This window comes from Rattus norvegicus, chromosome 9 (assembly GCF_021556685.1).
Source record: "Rattus norvegicus strain SHRSP/BbbUtx chromosome 9, alternate assembly SHRSP_T2T, whole genome shotgun sequence".
In the NCBI taxonomy this organism is placed as follows: Eukaryota; Metazoa; Chordata; class Mammalia; order Rodentia; family Muridae; genus Rattus; species Rattus norvegicus.
In genome coordinates this window covers 17990168-18015465 of record NC_141542.1, presented here as the reverse complement: position 1 = coordinate 18015465, position 25298 = coordinate 17990168, and the positions used below count along the sequence as shown (strand labels likewise).

At 43.2% G+C, this 25298-nt stretch overlaps 2 protein-coding genes and 1 pseudogene across 10 annotated transcripts in view; all 3 read left to right on the top strand.

Annotated features, from left to right (window-relative positions):
- Positions 1–776: 776 nt before the first annotated feature.
- Positions 777–25298, top strand: part of LOC148003375 (disks large homolog 5-like) — a 28425-nt gene continuing 3903 nt past the window's right edge. The window contains exons 1-5 of one of the 9 annotated variants that reach the window (XM_087568508.1): positions 1063–1191; positions 19059–19193; positions 21768–21927; positions 23260–23391; positions 24061–24244. In XM_087568508.1, coding sequence (XP_087424634.1) covers positions 19124–19193; positions 21768–21927; positions 23260–23391; positions 24061–24244 — 546 coding nt within the window. In that variant the 5' untranslated portion in view covers positions 1063–1191; positions 19059–19123. Of the gene's footprint in view, positions 1192–6869; positions 6978–7414; positions 7837–19058; positions 19194–20851; positions 21045–21767; positions 21928–23259; positions 23392–24060; positions 24390–25298 lie in introns of those variants that run through there. The other 8 variants (XM_087568515.1, XM_087568513.1, XM_087568510.1 and 5 more) reach the window with 8 other exon arrangements.
- LOC148003373 (disks large homolog 5-like) overlaps positions 7784–25298 on the top strand; it is an 83522-nt gene continuing 66007 nt past the window's right edge. Inside the window, exon 1 of the mRNA XM_087568517.1 lies at positions 7784–7836. The gene's annotated coding sequence lies outside the window, so the exon portion shown is untranslated. The remainder of the gene's footprint in view (positions 7837–25298) is intronic.
- LOC148003376 (reticulocalbin-1 pseudogene) lies at positions 12531–13563 on the top strand (annotated as a pseudogene).

Genomic DNA, 25298 nt, shown 5'->3' with positions numbered 1-25298 from the left:
CACTACAGATAGTTGTTGGTCACCATGTGGTTGCTGGGAATTGAACTTGGGAGCACTGGAGAAGCAGCGCTCTTAACCACCATGTCATCTCTCCAGCCTGATAAAAAAGATTTTAAATTTCATTCTTTTCGTGTTTGTTTGCATCTTTCTTCTTGAGAACACTGTAATGGAATGTCCAAATGGTAATTAGTGGCAGTTGGTAGAAGGAGCCATATGTGTGATGCTGCCATATGTGTGAGGGGCTGGCAACAAGGTGCAGAGCCAAGACCATGGCCCCCTGCCCTGAGGCTCCCCTGCTGGATGTGGGCTCTCAGCCCCATCAGGATGCCTTCAGGTGAGGACAGCAGGTGGTGGCTTGTGCCCTGCTGAACCGGCCTAGGAGAGTGGCAACCACAATCGCCATGTCCAAGCCTCAAGCCTGGGGCAGCTGGAAGCTCCGGAGGCGATGGCCGCGGTTAGGTCACGGTGGGCCTGGGGGCCGCAGACGCCACCCCGGCCTCCGCCGAGCCCTGAGAGGGGACTGACTGGCCTGAGCGGAGCCGGGGGTCCGCACCACGCGCCTCCCCGTGTCGCGCCTCCCGGTGTTCCTGCACCCCGGAGTGGGCACACGTGTCCTTCCCACCCCGCCGTAGGACCGCGCCCGAGCCGGGCCTCAGGGCACGCGGAGCTCGTGGGTGAGCGCGGGGCCTGAGGGGACCGGGCGCGCGCGTTATATTTGGCGCACGCAGCAGCGCGTGTGCCTGGGCGAGTTTTCCTTCCGCGGGTGCCGGCAGCCAGGGCGCCGCCGCCCAAGCTGACTCCTCTCTCTCCCTCTCCGACCCCGGCAGGGCCCAGAGGTGATTCTGCCTGCACGATGTCCTCCTTCCTGTAGACGAGCTCTTAGCAGGCGCCACGTCGCGAACAAAAAGAGAAAAGAAAAAAAAGAAAAGAAAAATCAGAAGAAGCTGACAGAGAAGGGGGAGGTAACGGCTTTGGGGGTCACCTCGGCCACGGGAGGGCGCGCTAAGACAGCGGCGGTGTTTCCAAGGGCGACTCCACCAAGCAGTTTCCAGGGAAGAAGCTGAGGCTAGTCCTGCCTGGGGAACTGGAGGCCTGGCGCCCGCGCGGACCCCTGCCCGACCTCCGGTCTGGTCCCCAGGGACAGCAAGCCTCAAGGAGGGCGGGCTGCACCTTAAGAGCAGCATCATCAAGGTAGGTAGGAGACCAGCGCCAGTCCTTAGGCTCCTTCTGGGCCCCCCCACCCCCGCCCTGGGAAAGCAGTGGCAGAAGGAGGCAATGCAAAGTGAGCCCATTGGGTAGGGGAAGGGAGGGTTCAGGGATGGATGGAGAGTTGAAGCAGGGATTGGAAAGCCTATGGCATTGGGAAAGAGTGTAGAGGTGCTCTGGAGTGTGCATGAGAGCTGTGCTCTGACATCCCCAGAGCAACTTGGGGCTGTCACACCTCTCCAGATGACTTGGAATTAAATGGCCTGTACCTGCCAGGGCAGGACAGGCATTTCAGAGGCACCTTAGCCTGGTGGCACACTCCCTGTAATGTTTCCATTGTATGTTAAAGGACAGGGATCATGGGAAAATATTTCCTTAAAACCTCAGGCAGTGAATGTATTATTTAATAGATTTCTTCTGTTCTACTTTGTAATTGGTTGCCCCTTGCAAGAGATTGTATTTGGAGGATGTAAAATACCCTCCTTCAATTACTCGTAGAAAGGGAACATAAACAGAGATTTCCTCTTTTTTAGCCTCCAAAGCTCTGAGAGATTACACTTCTGCATAATTTAATTCTTTCCTACCTGCTATGAGCAGGCCTCCAGATCAGCAAGTTCCTTTGGAATGGTTTTGCTTGTTTTTGTTTATTTTCCATGGTGCTGATTAGAAAGCCATGAATTGTTTTGTGAATTTTAAATTTCAAGGGTGGCACCCAGAGTTTATGGTGGTTTCCTTCACACATTGCAGTGTAGTTGCAGCATAAAAAAATGCTTCTTGTGACAAGAACTGGAAAAAGAAAGTTGATGAGCTAAGAAAAGTAGAGCCTTGAGCCAGATCAAACATTTGGCTTCCTCAAATATGGAGCAAGCATGGAATGTGGCTTTTTCAGAATCGAGGGGGTTTTTAGGATAGGGCAGTGAATGCTGTCTGGGGCTAACCGTCCCTTGTGTGGCTGACAACCCTTAGGAGAAGGTCAGAATGTGCCAACAGCACAGAGTGGGCACTGGTGGTGTTTGAACTCAGAAGTGCTCAGGAACTGTGAAAGTTTCTCTGTTATCACCCTGGAGCCATCTAGTGAAATAGACCACTGTGATGCTGTGTAAGAGGCCATTGTGAGGGCTGGAGAGATGGCTCAGTGGGTAAGAGCACCAAGTGTTCTTCCAGAGGTCCTGAGTTCAAATGCCAGCAACCACATGGTGGCTCACAACCATCTGTAAGGAGTACTGATGCCCTCTTCGGTTGTGTCTGAAGACAGCTGCATTGTCTCACATATAAATAAATAAATCTTACAAAAGATTCTCATCTACTGCAGTTTCTATGTGGACAGGGCACAGTTGAAGGGCTTAAAGATCAAGTACATTGCCTGTCTTTAAAGATCAAGTGTATCACCTAACATTCAAACCAAGAAATGTAGTGTCTTTTTTGCTGCTTCTGTACCTTTAAGTGATGTAACTTTTCTCCTATTATGTCGTTTGTTTCCATGATAGTTGTTTTCAAGTATATATGATTATCGCTCCTATTTGCAGAGCTATTCAATATTTTCATTGGTTAAATATTTGTGGTGAATTTACATTGTGATATCAGTAAAATGCTATGTGAAAATTTTAGAGAATATACCGGTTTGGGTAATTGTAATAACCTTTCCCCTCAAGTGGTGGCCTGTTTTCACATTGAAAAGACTGGAATTCATTACCATCCATAGCAGGATTGATAGGGAAGCACAATGGACAGCGACAGTGTTGTTCCCTTTGACAGTTGTGGGAGCTAATGCTCTTTGACATAAGATCCAAGGATGAACTTCCATAATGGGCTATGGTTTCAGACTTGATTTACAGCCATGTGGCCATTGGGTTGCTTCCATTTGATCTTGGAGGTTGATTAATCTTTCCAGCAAGGCTTCCAGTACTTGATAGGACTGTGCTACATGCTGTCAGAGCAGAGATATACAGAATTTATATGCTGTCCTTCCACTGACGGTGCTTACCTTTGCCAAGTCCTCAAACAGGGCAGCGCTTGGAAAAATACACTGCAGGCAAAGAAATCATATATGTGGGTCTACCCCTGGCTCTGTGAGAAATGAAAGAGGAATATGTCTTGGCTTACTGGTAGTCTTATCCCAAGGCTAGGGAAGGGGACTCCCAGAGAGCACTAAGCCTTCTCCTCATCCATCATAGTCTGTATAGCCTGTGGCTTTCATTTGGTCGGTGTGGTGACCTTAAAATGTTCTAGGTATTTCTGCCATGTTCTGTCTCTATACCTAGACATGACCTCAGGTGTACAGTCACATTGGGAACATAAAAAGCCTTGCACCTGAATTGTGAGATTCAATGTGTGTTATATTTAAAATACCACAATAAATGAGTGACCATTGCTACAGTAAATATTATTAGGGGGTTTCTAACCCACCGTAGATCATTTAGTTCCCAAATAAAAGACACAAAACTTTTAGATTTATAATAAGCCTTAAAGCATTAGAGCTGGGTAGACATCAACCCTCTGTGCTATTTTTTCTGCTTCCCTGTCCATAACCCCGAGGTACTGCTTGCCATGCTCTGCCTGGACCACTCCTGTTCTGACAGGCTGGCCCTCATGGCAATACACTCACGATCCACCTACCCTATGGGGTGGTGTCTCCTTCCTCCTCCTCCCATGTCCTTTCTCTCTCCTCGTGGACCCTGCCTGAGTCCCCAGGCCCAGGGAAACTTTGCTCTGTCCCCTCTCTTCTGCACAGCCCTTGTTGTAAGGATTTTATTAACCAATCAGGGATAACATAGGAGGCAAAAAAAAATCTGGTATACATGAGGATCTCCTTGTGTTGGAGCAACCAGGCTTTAGGGTACAGAATTTAGCATTTGAATATACAGCAGCACAGACCAACCCATTATATGCCGATCTACTTTGTAGTTGGACTCAAAGCTTGGCTCTCACACCCGTTAGATGTTCAACCCTGGAGAAGTTATTTTACCTTTGTGTGACTCAGTTCCCTTATCTGCACAGTGAGGATGATAACGAGTGTTTAATTCACTGAGTTGTCTTTGGGACTGATGAGTCAATATATTTAGTAGTTAAGTAGTGGCTATCATTGCCAACGTTTTCCCAAGTCACTTCTAGGAGGTCAACTGACTCCTAGGTGAGTCTTTGGTTACACTGCTTCAGTTTTCTGTGGCTACACTGTTCAAATGGCATCCACTGGTCACACATGGCTATTTGAGATGAACTAAACTTAGAACTAAAATCTGCATCTTTAGTCACATCAGGCAAACCAGGAGGCAAACAGCCAGCCAGAATCCATAGCCAGAAACACTGCAGATATAGAATATTTCTATCATCTACAAATTTCTCATGGACAGCAGTGGTCTAGGTTCTTGGTGTCTGGTTTTTCCTTCAGGGAGAATTACTTGCTGTACTAATATCCAACGGTTTATTTTTAAAGCAACGTTACCAAAATATGACTTACTCACCCCCAAATTAATCCAGTTCAAGTCTACTATGCAATGGTTCCCCATAAATCTACCCGAGTTCGTCGCTAGACCACGGAACAAAAGAACAAGAGTGTATGCAGTTATGTAAAATGGTATGCAACAGTATTGACCACTGCATATTTATACTGCACTACTTTTGAATTCTTCAAAATTCAGGCCTTTTATTGATAGTTGTACAAAAATACATTATCCTAGAGTTGAGAAAATATTATACAGAATTTCATCTGGACTTTATATTTCATTGAGACTTTAATATTTTTGCATCTTTTGCCAGTATCTTTAGATTCTTTGTAAGAGTTTATTTTGTGGATTTTTTTGCAGATCTGGTCACTATTTGATGCCATTTCAATGTTCTCAGGATTTTGATTAAAATAATACCACAATGATAAAGTGATACTCATTTTCTTGAGCCATCTACATATGTATATACACACATATGAGAAGTTATGTATACATATTTCTATGCTATACTGTGTAGAATACAATTCTATTATACGTCAACATATACAGTTTGCTCAATATGATTTCTGTGAATGTTATCAGTCATGGGGAAATAATAAGAGCCTGAATAAACATGGACAATATTTGCAGAATGCACATAAAATTGAAGATGGTATATAAGCAAAAGTGTGAAGTATATCACTTACACTTTCATATCGAATGCACTTTAAAATTTTTAATAGATTAAAAAAATTTAAATCATCTTTACCCAGTTTCATTTTTTTTTCACAATGTATCTCCTGGATGATTTGAAATATATATGCTGCTCAAGATCCTTTAAACAACAGTAACCTAATGCCTTAAATTTGTTTCTGATATTTCTATTCACTTGATCACTGTTCAATAATTGTACCAAGTTGATAGCTGTAATTTTTTATGACTTTAAGAATGTAAATTTCATGTGTGTGTATACACTTTTGATCCTAACTCTTTGGAGGCATAGGCAGGTGGGTCTCTTTTTTGAGTCAACCTGGTCTACATAGGAAAACCCTATCTTAAAAAAAATCAATCAATAAATAGGCAAGTAAAAAAAGAATTTAAAACACTTGAAATTAATATGAACACAACCACATCTTTAATAACAATTGATTTTTTTATTGCAGATAATTCATATAATCCATTCACAAAATGTTATATAGTGTCATATGGGAACTCAATTTCATCGTAAAATAAACCTGCTCTTCTCTTTTCATTGGTTGCTCTTAGTTAACATTTTCATACACATATATAATTTATTCTGATTATTCTCTCCCCCACATCGTCTCATCCCCTCCCCTATGACTTAAACTTATACAGTCTTCTAAATTTAGGCTTTCCAAATTTAGGATTTCTCTTTTACTTATTATACATTCCTTTACTTTTCCACCTACATTTTATGATATCTTAATAAGAAACCCATTCTATCATTGGCATTATCTCAGTGTTTGGTAGGAGACATTCACATTCTTCAGTAGCTTGTCATCAGTGCAAGAAATGATGTCGAGGTCTCTCTCTCTCTCTCTCTCTCTCTCTCTCTCTCTCTCTCTCTCTCTCTCTCTCTGTCTCTGTCTCTCTCTGGCGCTGGCTCTCTGTCTCTGTCTCCCTCTCTGTCTTTCTCTGTCTCTCTGTCTCTCTCTCCATCCCCTCCCCAATTGTTTTGTTTTCTAATACAAGGTCTCACACTTTAGTCTAGCCTTGAACTCAAGGCAATCCACCTACCTCAGCCTTCTGAGTTTTGGGATTCCAGGCATACACCATCTTGCCCAATGAATTTTGTGACTCTCGTACATCCCTTTACCATTTCTGAATTATTTTTAATATTGCTGTGACCCTTTTCTAGCTTCTAGATGTAGATACATTAACTGATTAGAAGGTTTTATTTTTAAAGATTTATTTATTTATGTACATGAGCACTCTGTTTGCGAGTGTGCCTGCATGTCAGAAGAGAACTTCAGACAGAAGAGGGCATTGGATCCCACTACAGATAGTTGTAGGTCACCATGTAGTTGCTGGGAATTGAACTTGAGAGCACTGGAGAAGCAGCGCTCTTAACCACCAAGCCATCTCTCCAGCCTGATAAAAAAGATTTTAAATTTCATTCTTTTCGTGTTTGTTTGCATCTTTCTTCTTGAGAACACTGTGATGGAATGTCCAAATGGTAATTAGTGGCGGTTGGTAGAAGGAGCCATATGTGTGATGCTGCCATATATGTGAGGGGCTGGCAACAAGGTGCAGACCCAAGACCATGGCCCTGTGCCCTGAGGCTCACCTGCTGGATGTGGGCTCTCATGGCCATCAGGATGCCTTCAGGTGAGGACAGCAGGTGGTGGCTTGCGCCCTGCTGAGCCAGCCTAGGAGAGTGGCAACCACAATCGCCATGCCCAAGCCTCCAGCCTGGGGCAGCTGGGAGCTCCTGAGGCTATGGCCGCAGTTAGGTCACGCTGGGCCTGGGGGCCGCAGAAGCCGCCCTGTGCCTCCTCAGAGCCCTGAGAGGGGACTGACCCGCCTGGACGGAGCCCGGAGCTCCGCACCACAGGCCTCCCGGTGTCGCCCCTCGCCCTGTTGTCTGCCCCACGGAGTGGGCACATGTGTCCTTCCCACCCCGCCGTTCGACCGCGCCCGAGCCGGGCCTCAGGGCACGCGGAGCTCGTGGGTGAGCGCGGGGACTGAGGGGGCGGGGCGCGCGCGTTATATTTGGCGCCCGCAGCAGCGCGTGTGCCTGGGCGAGTTTTCCTTCCGCAGGTGCCGGCAGCCGGGGCGCCGCCGCCCAAGCTGACTCCTCTCTCTCCCTCTCCAACCCCGGCAGGGCCCAGAGGTGATTCTGCCTGCACGATGTCCTCCTTCCTGGAGACGAGCTCTTCGCAGGCGCCAGGTCGCGAACAAAAAGAGAAAGAAAAAAAGAAAAGAAAAAGCAGAAGAAGAGACCAGGGAAGGGGACCTTAGCGGCTTTGGGGGTCAGCTCCGCCTGGGGCAGGCGCGCTATGACAGTGGTGGGGTTTCCAACAGAGACTGCAGCCTCGCAGTGTCCAGGGAAGAAGCCCAGGCCAGCCCTGCCAGGGGACCTCGAGGCCTGGCGCTTGCCCGGACCCCTAGCCGGACCTCGGTCTGGTCCCCAGGGACAGCAAGCAGCAAGCAGGGCGGGCTGCACCGCCAGAGCAGCAGAATCAAGGTAGGTAGGAGACCCATGTCCCTCCTTGGCTGGTTCTGGCCCTGCCCCCCCGCCCCCCTTCCCCCTGTCCTGGGAAAGCAGTGGCAGAAGGAGGCAATGCAAAGTGAGCCCATTGGGTAGGGGAAGGGAGGGTTCAGGGATGTATGGAGAGCTGAAGCAGGGATTGGAAAGCCCATGGCATTGGGAAAGAGTGGAGAGGTAATCTGGAGTGTGCTGTTAAAGGACTGGGATCGTGGGCAAATATTTTCTTAAAACCTCAGGCAATGAATGTATTATTTAATAGATTTCTTCTGATCTACTTTGAAATTGGTTGCCCCTTGCAAGAGATTGTATTTGGAAGATGTAAAATACCCTCCTTCAATTACTCGGGAAAAGGGAACATAAACAGAGATTTCCTCTTTTTTAGCCTCCAAAGCTCTGAGAGATTACAGTTCTGCATAATTTAATTCTTTCCTACCTGCTATGAGCAGGCCTCCAGATCAGCAAGTTCCTTTGGAATGGTTTTGCTTGTTTTTGTTTATTTTTCATGGTGCTGATTAGAAAGCCATGAATTGTTTTGTGAATTTTAAATTTCAAGAGGTGACACCCAGAGTTGATGTTGGTTTTCTTCACACATTGCAGTGTAGTTGCAGCATAAAAAAAATACTTCTTGTGACAAGAAGTGGAAAAAGAAAGTTGATGAGCTAAGAAAAGAAGAGCCTTGAGCCGGATCAACATTTGGCTTCCTCAAATATGGAGCAAGCATGGAATGTGGCTTTTTCAGAATCGAGGGGGTTTTTAGGATTGGGCAGTGAGTGCTGTGTGGTGCTAACCTGTCCCTTTTGTGGCTGACAACCCTTAGGAGAAGGTCAGAATGTGCCAACAGCACAGAGTTGGCACTGGTGGTGTTTGAACTCAGAAGTGCTCAGGAACTGTGAAAGTTTCTCTGTTATCACCGTGGAGCCATCTAGTGAAATAGACCACTGTGATGCTGTGTAAGAGGCCATTGTGAAGGCTGGAGAGATGGCTCAGTGGGTAAGAGCACCAAGTGTTCTTCCAGAGGTCCTGAGTTCAAATGCCAGCAACCACATGGTGGCTCACAACCATCTGTAAGGAGTACTGATGCCCTCTTCTGGTGTGTCTGAAGACAGCTGCATTGTCTCACATATAAATAAATAAATCTTACAAAAGATTGTCATCTACTGCAGTTTCTATGTGGACAGGGCACAGTTGAAGGGATTAAAGATCAAGTATATTGCCTGTCTTTAAAGATCAAGTGTATCATCTAACTTTTAAACCAAGAAATGTAGTGTCTTTTTTGCTGCTTGTGTAGCTTTTAGTGATGTATCTTTTCTCCTAGTACGTCCTTTGTTTCCATAATAGTTGATTTCAAGTATATATGATTATCGCTCCTATTTGCAGAGCTATTCAATATTTTCATTGGTTAAATATTTGTGGTGAATTTACATTGTGATATCAGTAAAATGCTATGTGAAAATTTTACAGAATATACCGGTTTGGGTAATTTTAATAACCTTTGCCCTCAAGTGGTGGCCTGTTTTCACATTGAAAAGACTGGAATTCATTACCATCCATAAAAGGATTGATAGGGAAGCACAATGGACAGCAACAGTGTTGTTCCCTTTGACAGTTGTGGGAGCCAAGAAAGAAGTGTGACTTGCTTTTTGTGATTTACCAAATCAAGACTCAGTATCATTACTATAGAAGCCCATGGAAAAAATGATGAAGTTTTCAGAAATCACCAGTTGAAGAAATGGTGGTGGTTTTGCTTATATTGAATTCTGAGTTTCAAAGTTATGTTTCATTTTTCTTTATTCCTAATGAGGCTTTTTATTAAGTTTTTTAATCACCATTACACACTTAGATGCACAGTGCTAGGATCGTAGTAGGTGCTCATTAAATCACTGATCATTGGGGAGGAGGAATGATAAGAAAGTATGTATTTTCTGTAAGTTCTGTTAGTTTTGGGAACAGGTGGTTTTAGGTTTACCATCATACTTTGGTATCTTGTCCCACATAAGACAACTTGACAGAACCCCCTTTCTGGCCATTATGTTCAACTTATTTTTCTCTTAATCATTCTTGAAAATCATGGAAGTAGTGTGGAAAATTGATTGTACCTGCAGTATAGCAAAAAAGCCCAGTCTAGATAGGAAGCAGTTATGTTTCTCCATGAGCTGATGTCTTAAAACATCTAGATTTTAGGAATTTGGTGTTGTGTTTTCAAACATACATCTTACAGCATACAGATAACATTGTGATAGAATAAAGGAATCTTTTGATTTACCACCAAATTCCCTAAAGCAATGACTACTGCACAGCTCTCTTGGCCATATGAATAACCGAAATTATATTTCACTCTTTTAAAGAAATAATGAAAGCACTTAAGGTTAAAGAGGAGCCCATGGGAAAAGTTTGCTGTGGTGTTTCTCTTTGGTTTCTTGTGCTCTTTCTAGAGAATGACTTTAAGAAGTCAGGGTGACCAGTCAGGTGGTCAGTGTGGTCAGGCCGTCATGAGCAGATGGTTAAGCGATGTGCTAGGGCCCCATAGGCCAGTGAGCCCAGCTGAGAAGCAGAGTCTAGCCAGTGAGCCTAACTGAATAGCAGAGGCTAGACAGTGAACCTGACTGAAGAGCAGAGGCTAGCCAGTGAGCCAAGCTGAAGAACAGAGGCTAGCCAGTGAGCCTAGCTGAAGAGCAGAGGCTAGCCAGTGAGCCTGACTGAAGAGCAGAGGCTAGCCAGTGATCCCAGCTGAAAAGCAGAGTCTAGGCAGTGAGCCAGGCTGAAGAGCACAGGCTAGCCTGTGAGTCTGACTGAAGAGCAGAGGCTAGCCAGTGAGCCAGGCTGAAGAGCAGAGGCTAGCCAGTGAGCCTGACTGAAGAGCAGAGGCTAGTCAGTGAGCCTAACTGAAGAGCAGAGGCTAGCCAGTGAGCCTGACTGAAGAGCAGAGGCTAGCCGGGAACCTGACTGAAGAGCACAGGGTAGACAGTGAGCCTGACTGAAGAGAACAGGCTAGCCAGTGAGCCTGACTGAAGAGCAGAGGCTAGCCAGTGAGGCTGACTGAAGAACAGAGGGTAGCCAGTGAGCCTGACTGAAGAGCACAGGTTAGCCAGTGAGCCAGGCTGAAGAGCAGAGGCTAGCCAGTGACCCTGACTGAAGAGCAGAGGCTAGCCAGTGAGTCTGACTGAAGAGCAGAGGCTAGCCAGTGAGCCAGGCTGAAGAGCAGAGGCTAGAGAGTGAGCCTGACTGAAGAGCAGAGGCTAGCCAGTGAGCCTGACTGAAGAGCACAGGCTAGCCAGTGAGCCAGGCTGAAGACTGAAGAGTAGTGATTTTAACCTTTATTTATAAGTTCTTCCGTTTTCCTAGAATTTCTACAAAGGTTTCCCGCCATAAAGTTTGACTTATAAGGTTCTCCTTGCTCTCTTCTTCTTATCTCCTTTCCTCTTGCTCTTATGACACAATAATTCCCTTACTCTCAATGCCTTACTCTCAACGCTATGCCTTTACTTCTAAGTTCTTCTTGAGTTCTGTTCTATTCAGTTCAGTTCTGTCTAAAAAGCTTTCTCTCTCTTTGTCCTCAGCATTTGTATATCTTTCTGAACACAGCATCACATGGTGAAAAGTTCACCACAAGTTTGCACAGGAATTCAAATCATAAGTTGGATAATCAGTTTACGACAGAGAATGTTTACATGCATATCCATGAAGAGTAATCATCAGGATAAACTGTCACCATCTGTCACTGGCTCTGCATGTTCATGGAGAGTTAAAAGCTGTAATTTTTATGAGAAAAGAATAAGTGAAATTGCCTATAGGCAAATCCAGTCAATTATTTACGTTCAGTCCTTGCACCTATAGTAAATCATTAGTTCTCTTTTAATGAACTTTTGTTAATTGCTTTATACCCTCTTAGATTGGGTTCTAATTTGTAGATGCCTGCTTGGTATTGCAGAAGCAATTCACTCGTGAAAGTTTAAGAAGGAAGAGTTCTCAATGCAATTTTGATTACCAGAGAAAACATAATAGCTGTCCCATTATAAGGGAGCTTAAAATTACTAATCTAATTTTAGGAATTCTTATAGAGCCATCATAAGAATTAAGAAATCATCTATTTGTCTGTACATCATCAGGCCAAGACAATACATCTTCGCTGCTCTGTGGTGATCTGCTCAAAAGAGTGGGGTAAAGAGGATGACAAATACAGAGGCAGATATTTGCAGCCAACCATTCAGCTGAGAGCAGGGTCCCCAATGGAGGAGTAAGAGAAAGGATTGAGGGAGCTGAAGGGGTTTACAGTCCCATAAGAACAACACTAAGAAACACCCAGAGTTCCCAGGACCGAAACCACCATCCAAAGAGTACACATGGACAGACCCATGGCTACAGCTGCATATGTAGAAGAGGATGGCCTTCTTGGGCACAAATGGGAGGAGAAGCCCTTGGTCTTGTCAAGGCTTGATGCCCCAGTGTAGAGGAAACCAGAACAGGGAGGCAGATAGGCCTGGGTGTTTGGGTGGGTGTGGTAACACCCTCACAGTAGAAGGGGGAGGGGTTTTTATAAGGGGTTTTGTGGAAACCAGGAAAATGGATAACATTCGAAATGTAACAAAAGCCCTCTCTGGGGAAGGGACAGCGGATAAGCTGCGCTGAGCCCCTACTTCCCTGCTGCCTCCCTTTGATCGCGACTGTGGTGCATGGTGTCAGCCTGGGACTCTCCATGGGCTGCTGCTGGCACTGGTCCTGGCGTTCATGCCAAGAGCATGATGAGCAAGGAGCACATGGTTTGTCCCAATTCAGAGCAGGGCGAGTGGCCACCAGAGCATAAGCACAGCTTCCTGTACGATCATGAGGTCTTCCTGGGCAAGGAGGACTCCAAGACCTTTGATAGCTAATCCTGGACGAGAGCAGGAGAGGCTGGGGAAAATTGTTGATCCAATTGACAGTGATGAATGCAACCTTGTTACTACTGAGGATCTGAAAGTTTGGATCAAACAGGTACAGAAAAGATACATCAACCAAAATGTGGCTAAACTCTGGAAGGATTATGATAGGGACATAGATGAAAAATCTCCTGGGAAGAATACAAGCAGGCTACCTATGGCTACTACCTGGGAAACCTTGCTGAATTCCAAGATAGCTCTGATCATCACAACTTTAAAAAGTTTCCTCCACGAGATGAGAGGAGGTTTAAGGCCTTGACGGTGACCTGACAGCTACTCAGGACGGGTTCATTGCTTTTCTGCACTAAGAGGATTTAGAACATATGAAGGAGATTGTAGTTCTGGAAACACTGGAGAATATCGACAAGAACGGGGATGGTTTTGTGGACGAGTATGAGTACATTGTGGACATCTTTTACTCACGAGGACAATTGCCCTGAGACCGACTGGGTTTTGTCTGGGGAGCAGTTCAATGATTTCCCAGATCTGAACAAGGATGGGAAACTGGATTAGGATGAGATTCACCATTGGATCCTCCCTCAGGACTATGACCATGCACAGGCTGAGGCCCAGCATCTGGTGTATGAGTCAGATAAAAACAAGGATGAGATGCTGACCAAGGAGGAGATTCTAGACAACTGGACCATGTTTGTGAGAAGCCATGCCACCAATTACAGGGAAGATCTTACCAAAAATCATGATGATCTTTGAAAGAAACTCATCCTCATGTGGCCAACAGTCACATGCTTTCTATTCTGGCCGATTGCTATATTTGTCAAGTATATAGCAGTTGTGTCTCTAAACAATAAGAAACCTTTCTAAAGCTCAAAAAATCATGCATTACACCACAAACAATAATAGTAGGAGATTTAAACACCCCACTTTCATCAATGGACAGATCAGGGAAATAGAAATTAAACAGAGACACAGAAAGACTAACAGGTTATGAAACAAATGGATTTAACATATATTTATAGAACACTCCACCCTAAAACCAAAGGATATACCTTCTTCTCAGCATCCCATTGTACCTTCTCCAAAATTGACCATATAATCGGTCACAAAACCGGCCTCAACAGATACAGGAAGGTAGAAATAATCCCATGCCTCGTATCAAAAAACCACGGACTAAGGCTGCTGATCAATAACAACAAATAGGACAGAAAGCCCACATATACATGGAAGTTGAAGTCAATGAAAACTTGGTCATGGCAGACATAAGAAAGAAATTAAAGACTTCTTAGAATTTAATGAAAATGAAGATACAACATACCCAAACTTATGGGACATAATGAAAGCAGCGCTAAGAGGAAAACTCATAGCTCTGTATGCCTGCAAAAAGAAACAGGAGAGAGCATATGTCAGCAGCTTGACAGCACACCTAAAAGCTCTAGAAAAAATTAAATAAACCCTAGAGGAGTAGAAGGCAGGAAATAATGAAACACAGGGCTGAAATCAAATAAGAAGAAACAAAACCGAGTATCAAAAGAATCAGCAAACCCAGGAGCTGGTTCTTTGAGAAAATCAACAAGATACATAAACGCTTAGCCATATTAACCAGAGGTCACAGAGAGTGTATCCAAATTAATAAAATCAGAAATAAAAGGGAGACATAACAACAAAATCTGAAGAAATTAAAAAGATCATCAGATCCTACTACAAAAACATATATTCAACAAAACTGGAAACTGTGGAGGAAATGGACAATTTTCTATACAGATACCAGGTACCACAGTTAAATCAGGAACAAATAAACCATCGAAACAACCCCATAACTCATAAAGACATAGAAACTGCTATTAAACATCTCCCATCCAAAAAGAGCCCAGGACCAGATGGATTTAGTGCAGAATTCTATCAGACCTTCATAGAAGACTTCATACCAATACTGTCCAAACTATTCCGCAAAATGGAAACAGACAGAGCACTACCAAACTCCCTCTATGAAGCCACAATTACTCTTATACCTAAACCACACAAGGATACAACAAAGGTAGAGAAATTCAGACCTATTTGATTTATGAATATTGATCAAAAATGCTCAATAAAATTCTTGCAAACTGAATCCAAGAACACATCCAAACAATCATCCATCATGGTCAAGTAGGCCTCATGGCAAGGATGCAGGGATGGTTTAATATACGGAAGTCCATCAATGAAATTCATCATATAAACAAAGTCAAAACCACATGATCATTTCATTAGATGCTGAGAAATCATTTGACAAAATTCATTACCCTTTCATTAATAAAGTCCTGGAAAGATCAGGAATTGAAGGCCTGAATCTAAATATAGGAAAATGCAAAATACATCAAACCTGTACCTAACATCAAACTAAACTTAGAATATTGAAGGTATCCCACTAAAATCAGGGACTAGACAAGGCTGCCCACTCTTTCCCTACTTAAGTACAAAATGGTACTTAAGGTCCTAGCCATAGCAATCAAACAATGAAAGTAGGTCAAAGGGAAAAAATTAGAAGGGATGAAGTCAAAACACTAATATTTGAAGATGATATGATAGTCTACTTAAGCAACACCAAAATTCTACCAGAGAACTACTTAACCTGATCAACAACTTCAGCAAACTGTCCGAGTATAAAATTAACCCAAACAATTCAGTAGTCTTCCTCTACTCAAAGGGTAAACAGGCTGAGAAAGAAATTAGGGAAATGACACCCTTCACAATAGTCCCAAATAATAAAAAATAACTTGCTGTTACTTGAACCAAGCAAGTAAAAAATCTGTATGACAAGAACTTCAAATCTCTGAAGAAATTGAAGAAGGTCTCAGAAGATGGAAAGATCTCCCATGCTCATAGATTGGCAGGATGAATATGGTAAAAAATGACCATTTTGTCAAAGGCAATCTACAGATTCAATGCCATCACCAACAATATTCCTACATAATTCTTTATAAAGGTAGAAAGTGCAATTTGCCGTCATTTGGTTAACATAAAACCCAGGATAGCAAAACTATACTCAACAATAAAAGACCTTCTGGGGGAATCACCATCTCTGACCTCAAGCAGTATTACAGAGCAATAGTTTGTATGGTATTGGCATACAGACAGGCAGCTCAGTGGAACATAATTGAAGACACAGAAAAGAACCCACACACCTATGGTCATTTGATCTTTGACAAAGGAGGTAAAACATCCAATGGAAGAAAGATAGTATTTTTAACAAATGGTGCTGATTCAACTGGAGGTCAACATGTAGAAGAATGCAAGTTGACCCATTCTTATTACCCTGTACAAAGCTTAAGTCCAAGTGGATCAAGGACCTCCACATCAAACCAGATACACTAAAAGTAATGGATAAGAAGTAGGGAAGAGTCTAGAAGACATGAGCACTAAGGAAAATTTCCTGAACAAAATACCAATGGCTTATGCTTTAGGATCAAGAATCGACAAATGGGACCTCATAAAACTGAAAAGCTTCTGTAAGGCAAAGGACAGTGTCATTAGGACAAAAAGGCAACCCAGAGATTGGGAAAAAATCTTTACCAATCCTGCATCGGATGGAGGGCTAATATCCAAAGTATACACAAAACAGAAGAAGTTAGAGTACAGAGAGCCAAACACCCCTGTTAATAAATGGGGTTCGGAGCTAAAGAAAACATTCTCAGCTGAGGAATATAGAATAGCTGAAAAGCACCTAAAGAAATGCTCAATATCCTTAGTCATCAGGGAAATGCAAATCAAAACAACCCTAAGAATCCACCTCACACCAGTCAGGATGTCTAAGATCAAAAACTCAGGTGACAGCAGACGCTGGCGAGGATGTGGAGAAAGAGGAACACTCGTCCATTATCGCTGGGATTGCAAACTGGTACAAGAACTCTGGAAATCAGTCTGAACGTTCCTGGAAAATTGGACATTGCACTACCTGACCACACAGCTATACCTGTCCTGGGCATATACTCAAAAGATGCTCCAACATACAACAACACATATGATCCACTATGTTCATAGCAGCCTTATTCATAATAGCCAGAAGCTGGAATGAACCCAGATGCCCTTCAACAGAGGAATTTATTCGAAAAATGTGGTACATCTACACAATGGAGTACCACTCAGCTATCAAAAACAATGACTACGTTCAATTCATAGGCAAATGGAAAGAACTAGAAAATATCATCCACAGTGAGGTAATCCAATCACAGAAAAGCACACTTGATATGCTCTTGGGAGCGATGGCCTCCAATCCCTCCATTATTGATGTTATTATTATGGTTAGCATTAAGTATGACTGGGTTCATGGAAAATCCCCAGCCAGCTACAGAAGACTAATACAAATGTGGTGGTCAAGATGAATAATCATATGATAACGTGTGACGTTAAGATACCCAATGTGATGACCTGTAACCTTTCTGAAAAACCAACATCCTGTTGACTAATAGATATTACAAACCTGTGAGTTTTCTGACAACCTGTCAAAATCAGCCGATTCCCTGACCACACGAATATTGTGTCCTTGGCGTGGGTAAATTTTCTTACTTCTCTCCTCTCTCTGTTACCCTTTTTATGGTACAAATTCAGCCTTGGGGAAAAATAAAATTGTCACCTTGATAAGACTCTTGTCTTGGCGTCCTTCTTCGCGTCTCTTGTCCCCCATTCTCTTCCAGGTACTCAGCACCCCTCATCGACAGTATGCACTCATTGATAAGTGGATATTGACCAAAACCTCAAATTACCCAAGATGCAATCAACAGATCTCAGGAAACTCAAGAAGAAGGATGACCAAAGTGCAGATGCTCCTACTCCTTCTTAAAATGGGGAACAAAAATATCCATAGGAGGGGATATGGAGGCCAAATCTAAAGCAGAGACCGAAGGAACAGCCATTCAGAGTCTGCCCCACATGTGGCCCATATATATACAGTCACCAAAACTAGGTAAGACTGATGAAGCTAAAAAGTGCTTACTGAAAGGGACCGGATATACATCTCCCCTGAGAGACACATACAGGGCATGTCAAATAAAGAGGTCAGTGCTGGCAGTAAACTGCTGAACTGAGAACAGGACGCCGTTTATGGGAATTAGAGGAAGGATTCAAAGAGCTGAAGGACTTGCAACCCCATAAGAACAGCAATGCCAACCAAATAAACCACTAGCAAAAGACTATACATGGACTGACCCAGGGGTCCAACTGCATATGTAGGAGAGAATAGCCTTGCTGGGGCACCTGTGGAAGGGGAAGCCCTTGTTCTTAACAAGGTTGGACCCTGAGTGCAGGGAAATGTCCGGGAAGGGGTTTCTAAGTGGCATGGATTGGGGGAGCATACATATGGGAGAGTGCACGGCAGGGGGGCTTATGTACCAAAAGCTGGGAAAAGGGAATAACGTTTGAATAAAACATATATATCTATTAAAAACCTGAAATTTAAAAAAAATGGTACTAGTACCAAAAAATAATAAAAAAAATGTGAATAAGAAAGATATTTTAGGTTTTGGAAAAAGATGAATGCCAGGTATTTGAAAAACTGTATGACCATGGTAAACACTTTAATATAATTGAGAAATTTTTTACATGTTAATGAACTGCATCTTTTTTTTAAATAGTGAATGGAAATACAGTCCCTTCCTGGCTGTGAGTCTAGGTATCCAGATGTAGTGGAATTCATTATTTGTTGAGTCCTGAACCTTTGAGTCTGCTTCTAACTCAGCTTATGCCAAGGAAACTAGGCCAAGATGATATCTAAGCCATTGACTAAACTATCTAGACTAACAATTACAGGTGAAATTCCACCTTGTAAATGGGACGAGAGGAATAAAAGATACCTTTAAGGATTTAAAAAAGATGAAATGTACCCAAAAAAATCCAATAAAAAAGTTTAAAATAAAAATAACTTAGGAAATACAAAATACTGGGGTGCCATTCCACAATCATGATGTGTTTCTTCAGTGATAGCTTACAGGTTAATTTACTTCTCTATAACTGTTTTCTTATTTCAAAGTAAGTAATGGCATCATCTGTGGAGTGATGGTGAGAACAAATCTTTGCCGAACTTGAATAATCGATCCCTCCTGAGCATGTGCTTAACATTCTAAGCACAGGGAAATTTCCTGAGGGGATTAAAAAACAAAATCCAAACATAAAACAGGAACAACAACGATTTAAAAACATTCTGCACGCTGGGTATGAAGGCATGTTACAACTTTAATCAGCTTTGTAGGTATTTCTAATAAACACACAAGAAACAAAAATCCCATCACAGTCCTAGTAGTTGCATCCAACAAAGGAGAGCTGTGAGGTAGTCCCTGCTACTTCTTTCCCCAGATACCCCTGGGCCTCAGGCCTGCACCCAGTGAGCTGGACCAAGAGCAGCCAGGTTGAAATTCCTGATGCCATGGCAGGATTCTGCAGGAACATTTCCCTTTGACAACAAGGAACCTGTGTGGAGGAGACCTCTTGGTGAGTCCTCAAGGACTCTACATGTCCTATTCTACAGGGAGAAGCCGTGGCAGGTCTTTGACCAAGGCCAGCCAGTTGTTTGGGGAAGTCTCTGGTCATGTGGCAGAGGGTGAGGAATGGCAGAAAGAAGGGCAGCTCCACTGAGAGCAAAGGATAACCCTTCTAGGCCTATGAACTCCTAATTAATTTATCTTTTCACCTGAGCCCTATTCACATTTTCTTACTATCATACAACTGTGATCTTGATGAGCAGCTGGGCTCTTGTTTTCTTAATCAGTTCTTTGTTGTCACAGACGTTTTTAACTTACTCCAGCCCCTGAGACTTACTCATACCTTCTGTATGCAGTAGGACCCTTGGTGGGACTGTCATCTCAAAAATTAGAAGGTTCAGTAATCCAAAAGATTGGACTCCAGTTTACCTCAGACCAGGAAATAAGTCAGCCACCATTAGTAAAAGAGGAAGGGAAAAATTACATAGGAAAAACAAGTGGCTTAATCAGTAGAAAAGATCCTCAACTTCTAAGGCCCGCACATCTGCACCCCTCTCTTCTGAGCTTTGTATAGTGATGTTGTATAACTCCAGATGGTAGTAAAAGGCAGAGTTCTTCCCAGAAAGGTCAGACATGATTTTCACTCTTACATCTCTGAGGTGGGCTGGCATTATAGCACACATTCATGTTGAATTATTATAACACCTATGATAAGAAGACAGAATCCATATATCACAATGCCAAATAGACTCCCTCCTGAACGTATGGACCCATTAAAATTGAGGTTCAACCTGAACTCAGGCCATTCCACTCCCTTCCCGTCCTCCGGATTCTTATGTTTGCTACAAGTAAAAGATCATGTTGTAGTCCCCAATATTCTCATGCCTAGACTTGTCTATTCACGGAGAAGGATATTGGAGAAGTGATGGTTATGTAGTTACAATGTAGTAACACAAGGTCCAGGTTGACATTTGCTCACTGATGTCCAATTTAATTGTCTTGTTATATTTGAGAAAGGGAGGATGTCCTACATAATATATAAAACAGACAAATTTATTGTTTTATATATGCCCTGTAGTTGATCCCTATGTTCCCAAGGAAAAGGAGTTTTTATTGCAAAAAAATAGGATTATAGACCATTGATTTTGTGAAATACATGGATATGTAAATGGAAACAATGTCGGCTTTCAAGGACTGCACAGTAAGCAAATATTTCCAGGTTTTATACACTCAGAGGTATAGAAGAAATATATTGGCCTCCAGAAAAAGGGAAAAGCTTAGAAATCGAAATACATGTCACATGCATTGTCTCGAGTAGTAGATTTACTTTTAAGAAAAATCTCCCTCCTCCTTGGTCCCTAGAGATTTGGGTGCTAAGAAAAATCTGTTCTCCAATTCAGGGTTGTAAGAAACCCTCCCCAGCAAAGGCATTGTTGACTTCTAATGAAGTAGAGAGACATATGTAGCTTTGAAATAGAGGTTGCCAAATGGTATTCCCAGTCACACATGGGAGAATGGAGAAAAGGGTCCCCACATAAATTCATCAGTGTGGGGAGAGCTGGTTAGTAGGTAGGTCATAGAATTTTCCAGTGACATCACCAGTAAGCCGTTCACTGGACACTCTATTGTATCTAAGAGATCCCTAGAATCTTCTGTGATGTCACCAGTGTTGTGGTGACACCAACTGCCTTTGGGATATTACTTCAGTTCCCTTTGGGTTCACAAGCAGGCATGTTTCGCCAGCTGCTCAGGCTATTTCGGAAGGGAAGTGTTGATCAAGGAGAGACCGCACCAGGTCAGAGGGAAGCTGACCCCCTCTCTAGTGAAACAGAAAGGAGGAAATCATTCTTGGGAAGGCTTGGTGAGTCGTGGGCAGAGTTGGGGAACATCCTCAAGGAGGTAGGTTTGAGATGTGCCTTCTAAGACTAGGCCTTACAAGCAGGAGCCTTGGGATTTTTCAAAGGCAAACCAAGAGTCAGGAGTTCCTGATCTTTAATTTGAGAGAAAGCCATAAAGTTGTAAGACTTCAGTGTCTTTTCTTGAAGCTTTTTAACTATGAGTGTCAATGATTTGCAGGAGGAGGCACTGTGAGATTAACAATGTGACCATCCATGTTTGGGAGTTGAAGCACTTCATCCTCTAAATTACTGTAGGTTACATAAGTGTGTGATGGCGAGAACAAGGAAGGATGCACCCCTAGTCATGAATTGAGTTCTCAGACACTTTGGGCTGGACCACACTTGGTTAGAGCTTGATGGTGCTAAACATTATGAAGTCATTATGAACTCCAGGATGATCTGCACCACATCTGATATAACAATGTCGCAGATGTTTATGTATCAGTCATATTATAACTTTCAGTGCCGCGGGTTGTGTAATAGTGAGTGTGGCACGTGTATGGTTTTAGAGGTTGGGAACAGGGACATAGCTTAAGAATCAACCTTTAAGAAAGCTTTTCTGCTCTTTCACGGATTCACCCAGTCTCTACCATTTCCCCTTCCTCAACCTCATTTTCGGATTCAGAATGATCTATTCTGCCCATTGGTTCAAATATGCAAATTCACTTGGGTTTATCTGTCTACAGGTTTTGGTAGGAAGGTATCGTCCCAAAATGTCATCAGTAAGCAAGAGGAGTGTCTAAAGGAACTGGAGGAACTCAAATTTGAAATCCAGAAGTATCAATTCGAGAGGGATGAACTTTATCAAATCCTGGATCTTTATATCTATGATGAGTGGGACCACAGGTAGTCATTATGCCCAGTAACCTGTTCACTGTCTTGAGCTCTCTCTCTGCTACCTCAAGATTTCCTCATAGCACGAGAAAGTTTCACCTCTCATCCTGGATTTTAAGGAGAGTTGGCAGGCATTAGCTTGGGAGATAAGCTAGGTGCTGTGTGTTTAGGGTCAACCTCTTTTGTACTTGACCCTGAGCCTCCTGGATTAGCCTTGGTCCTGTCAACAGCTGGAAGGACCTGGTCACACTTGCTGCAACTGTGTGTGTGAATGAAATGCCTGCACGTCATCACTCTTTCCTCTGAATTTGTTCATTATACACTGATTCTATGGCACCTCCATGAATGTAGTTGGCATTCTAAGTGTGTTTGGATATGGGTTGGTGTGTATGTATGTGGCAATATTTGTTGGTGGTTTACTCTGGATCAGGACGTCTGGGACCTTTGATGGGGTCTGAGGATTTGTTTGATCAACACTTTGCAGATCATGATAGTGATGAGTACATGGAGGCCCACATTGATCAACACAGCACTTTGCTCATTCTGTATACCTTGGTGGCACACAGGACTCTCCTGAGGGGAGGAGGTGCTATAAATCCTCTTCCCTGTCAAACATAGTTATACCCTCTGGGAATTCATGTAATGATAGAAACCAAGGATTGAGTATACCTGCTTTCAAAACAAGAGAAATGTCATCACAGCTTTCTCTTGGGCCCAAAGCTGTGGTACAGACTGGAGGAATCTTCTTCCTGAACTAGTCAATTCCATCATGCTCACCTGGCCAGCTCTTGAAGGTCAGGTCCCTCCAACTGGTACCGTGACTCTGTTTTCCTGTGCCCAGGATAATAAACTTAACCAGTACAAATACTTTGAAGGAGCAAGTATGTGGAACATACTGAGTTTAAGTAATAGAGAGAACAGTCTGATTTTACCTAATTTGTTTCACCTGCTTTGATCTTTAGTTTTTTTATTTTTTTAACTATCCAGGGATTGTTTATTGTGACCTAGAAATGGTCACTGTGGTCTTGACAGTTGTTATTCCCTAACAGGCAGCTCTCAGGCTCTGCCCCCTCCTATATAGTGAGTCTTTGCAGAACCATATCTCTCAGGATTCCAAGGAGTCCTTATTTCAAAACAAATGTTTGCTTATTTACATAGAAATATTTTCTGTGGATTGAGTCTCACTGTTGGGTTTTGGTCTGGTTTTTGAGTTTGCCATTTTCTTCCCTTCCAACATTCCTTGAATTTGAAATTTTTTATTATATATTTTTATTTACATTTCACCTTATTCTGAAATCGTGAGTTCAAAACATTATTTGTTCCTTTGGCCATGACCTAACCCAGGCTGCATGTCGAATTGCCAGTCCTTCAATCTGAACATGAGATGAGAATGATGGCTATGCAAATGATGACCAACTCAATAAGTGATGCCATGGAGAGGTACAAGGAGCTCATACAAGTGAACAGTTCCTACCGGTGAGTCGCTGACAGAGATGAGAACCCAGCACTAGGCAGGGAATGCTTCTGTCCTGTGTGACTTTGAACCAAAGTCAGGGCTCTGGTCCTGTAGTGTCTGACTCTTAACAAGAAGGCTGCCTCCTGGCAAGGGTCTTAGATTTGTAGCTCTTGGACTCAGTTGTCGTACATGTGAGGGGTGTAGAAGACCCTCCAATTGTTATTTTCCCAGTTAAAGTTCCTCTAGATAGAAAAGGTTTGCACCATGATGGGAATATTAATCAACTCTGAATCTCTAGGACTCTGACAGGAGATTTAAAGATCTGTGATCCATGAGAAACACATGGAAAGATTGTATAGCTATTTGGTCTTCAACTACCCCTCAGAGGGGCTTTCCCCACAACATGAAGATGGTTTCACCATACCATGGACATACGAGCTCCCTTATGGACCATCTCTTCTTCCTTGATTTATATAAACCGTCTTAGTGTCAGGATTTTCAGAAGTACTTTGATTCATGTGGAATGTGGATTCTGGATTTTACCTCCTCTAATTGGTGCTAACCTGCATAGTGTGGCTCTATTCTGGGGATTTCTGAGGATGAGGACCCTTGAAGGGATGATTGGACTTGCAGGAGTGACAGGCAAATAGAAGCTGGCTGGGATTTACCATTTTTTGTTTGTGGTTCAGCATCAGGCACTCCCAGCTCCTGCGTGAACAAGCTCAATTGAAGAACAATATACAGATTTTGCTGAATGAGAAGAGAGAACTGCTGGTGGAGCAGACTGAACTGCCAGCATCCTCTGTGGAGACAAAGAGGCTCTGGGAAGAGGCCGGAATGAACATCTGTGACCCCAGTGCCACGCAACAGCAGGTAGGGTTAGGCCTCAGGGTCAGGTTGTCCTCAGGTCTTACCATAAACATAGACAAACCAATGTAACTGTCTATTGACTGATCCATGTCCTGACCTAGGTCTCATCCAAGTGTTCATTCATGTGATGGTTTACAAGGCTTTCTGTGGAGATAGCCCCTTTTCAAGAAACTGCATGTTTGGAAATCAAATGCTCCTGCTCTTTGAGAATCTGCACTTCATTAAGGGAGATAGGTTGATCACACAGCACAGCACTACATGCCATTATGTATGGAGGGTGCTATGTGGGAGCCCCTCTTTAGACTAGAGCAGGGCTTTGAGGGATGAAGCAAAAGCCCAGAGCCCATTTTCTTTACAGGGATCGTGTGAGACTCAGGAAGTAAGTAGTTTTCAAGGAGGAGAGCCTTGTGGAAATGCCAAAGAAATGGTTCTCATTGTCATTTGTGGTGGCTTTTGTTCTTCCTCCCCTCATGTCCCTGTATATGAAGATGGTGACTTCATGCTTCATAGATCTTGGGTAACTACAGAGCCTGTGTATCAGCATGTCAGCCCTGTCTTATTTGAGTGCTCCTGGAGAGTTCATAACTGGGCCTTACAACCTGAAGCTGGTTAGAAGACCAAGGATGTGGAAAAGGTTTCTCAAAGGCTGAGGGTTGGCATGAGAGACTTGAGGCTTCAAGAACAAAGTTATCCATATGTACCCCCAATTCTCACCAAGAAAGTTGCATTGCTATGCTGACCTGCATCTTAGGGAGCATGCGGGGAGGCCAGTTCATGACATGCAGTTTTGTCCAGTCATTATCTAACTTAGTCCTTTAAGCCTAGGTCTCTCAACAAACATGAAGCTTCCTGTTTTGTGCTGGCCAGCAGTCTTTGCATCATTCGTCCAGTTCCAGGTGGAGCCCCCTCTCTTATTTGTCTCAACACATTCTTAAACCATTCAGCTATTTCAAAAATAAGGATTAGATTTCTTCACTTTACCTGAACAGAGTTATCCCCCGGGAAGTTTCTGGATTGTCTTATTGGCTTCACCATGATCTTGCATGGAATCCTAGAG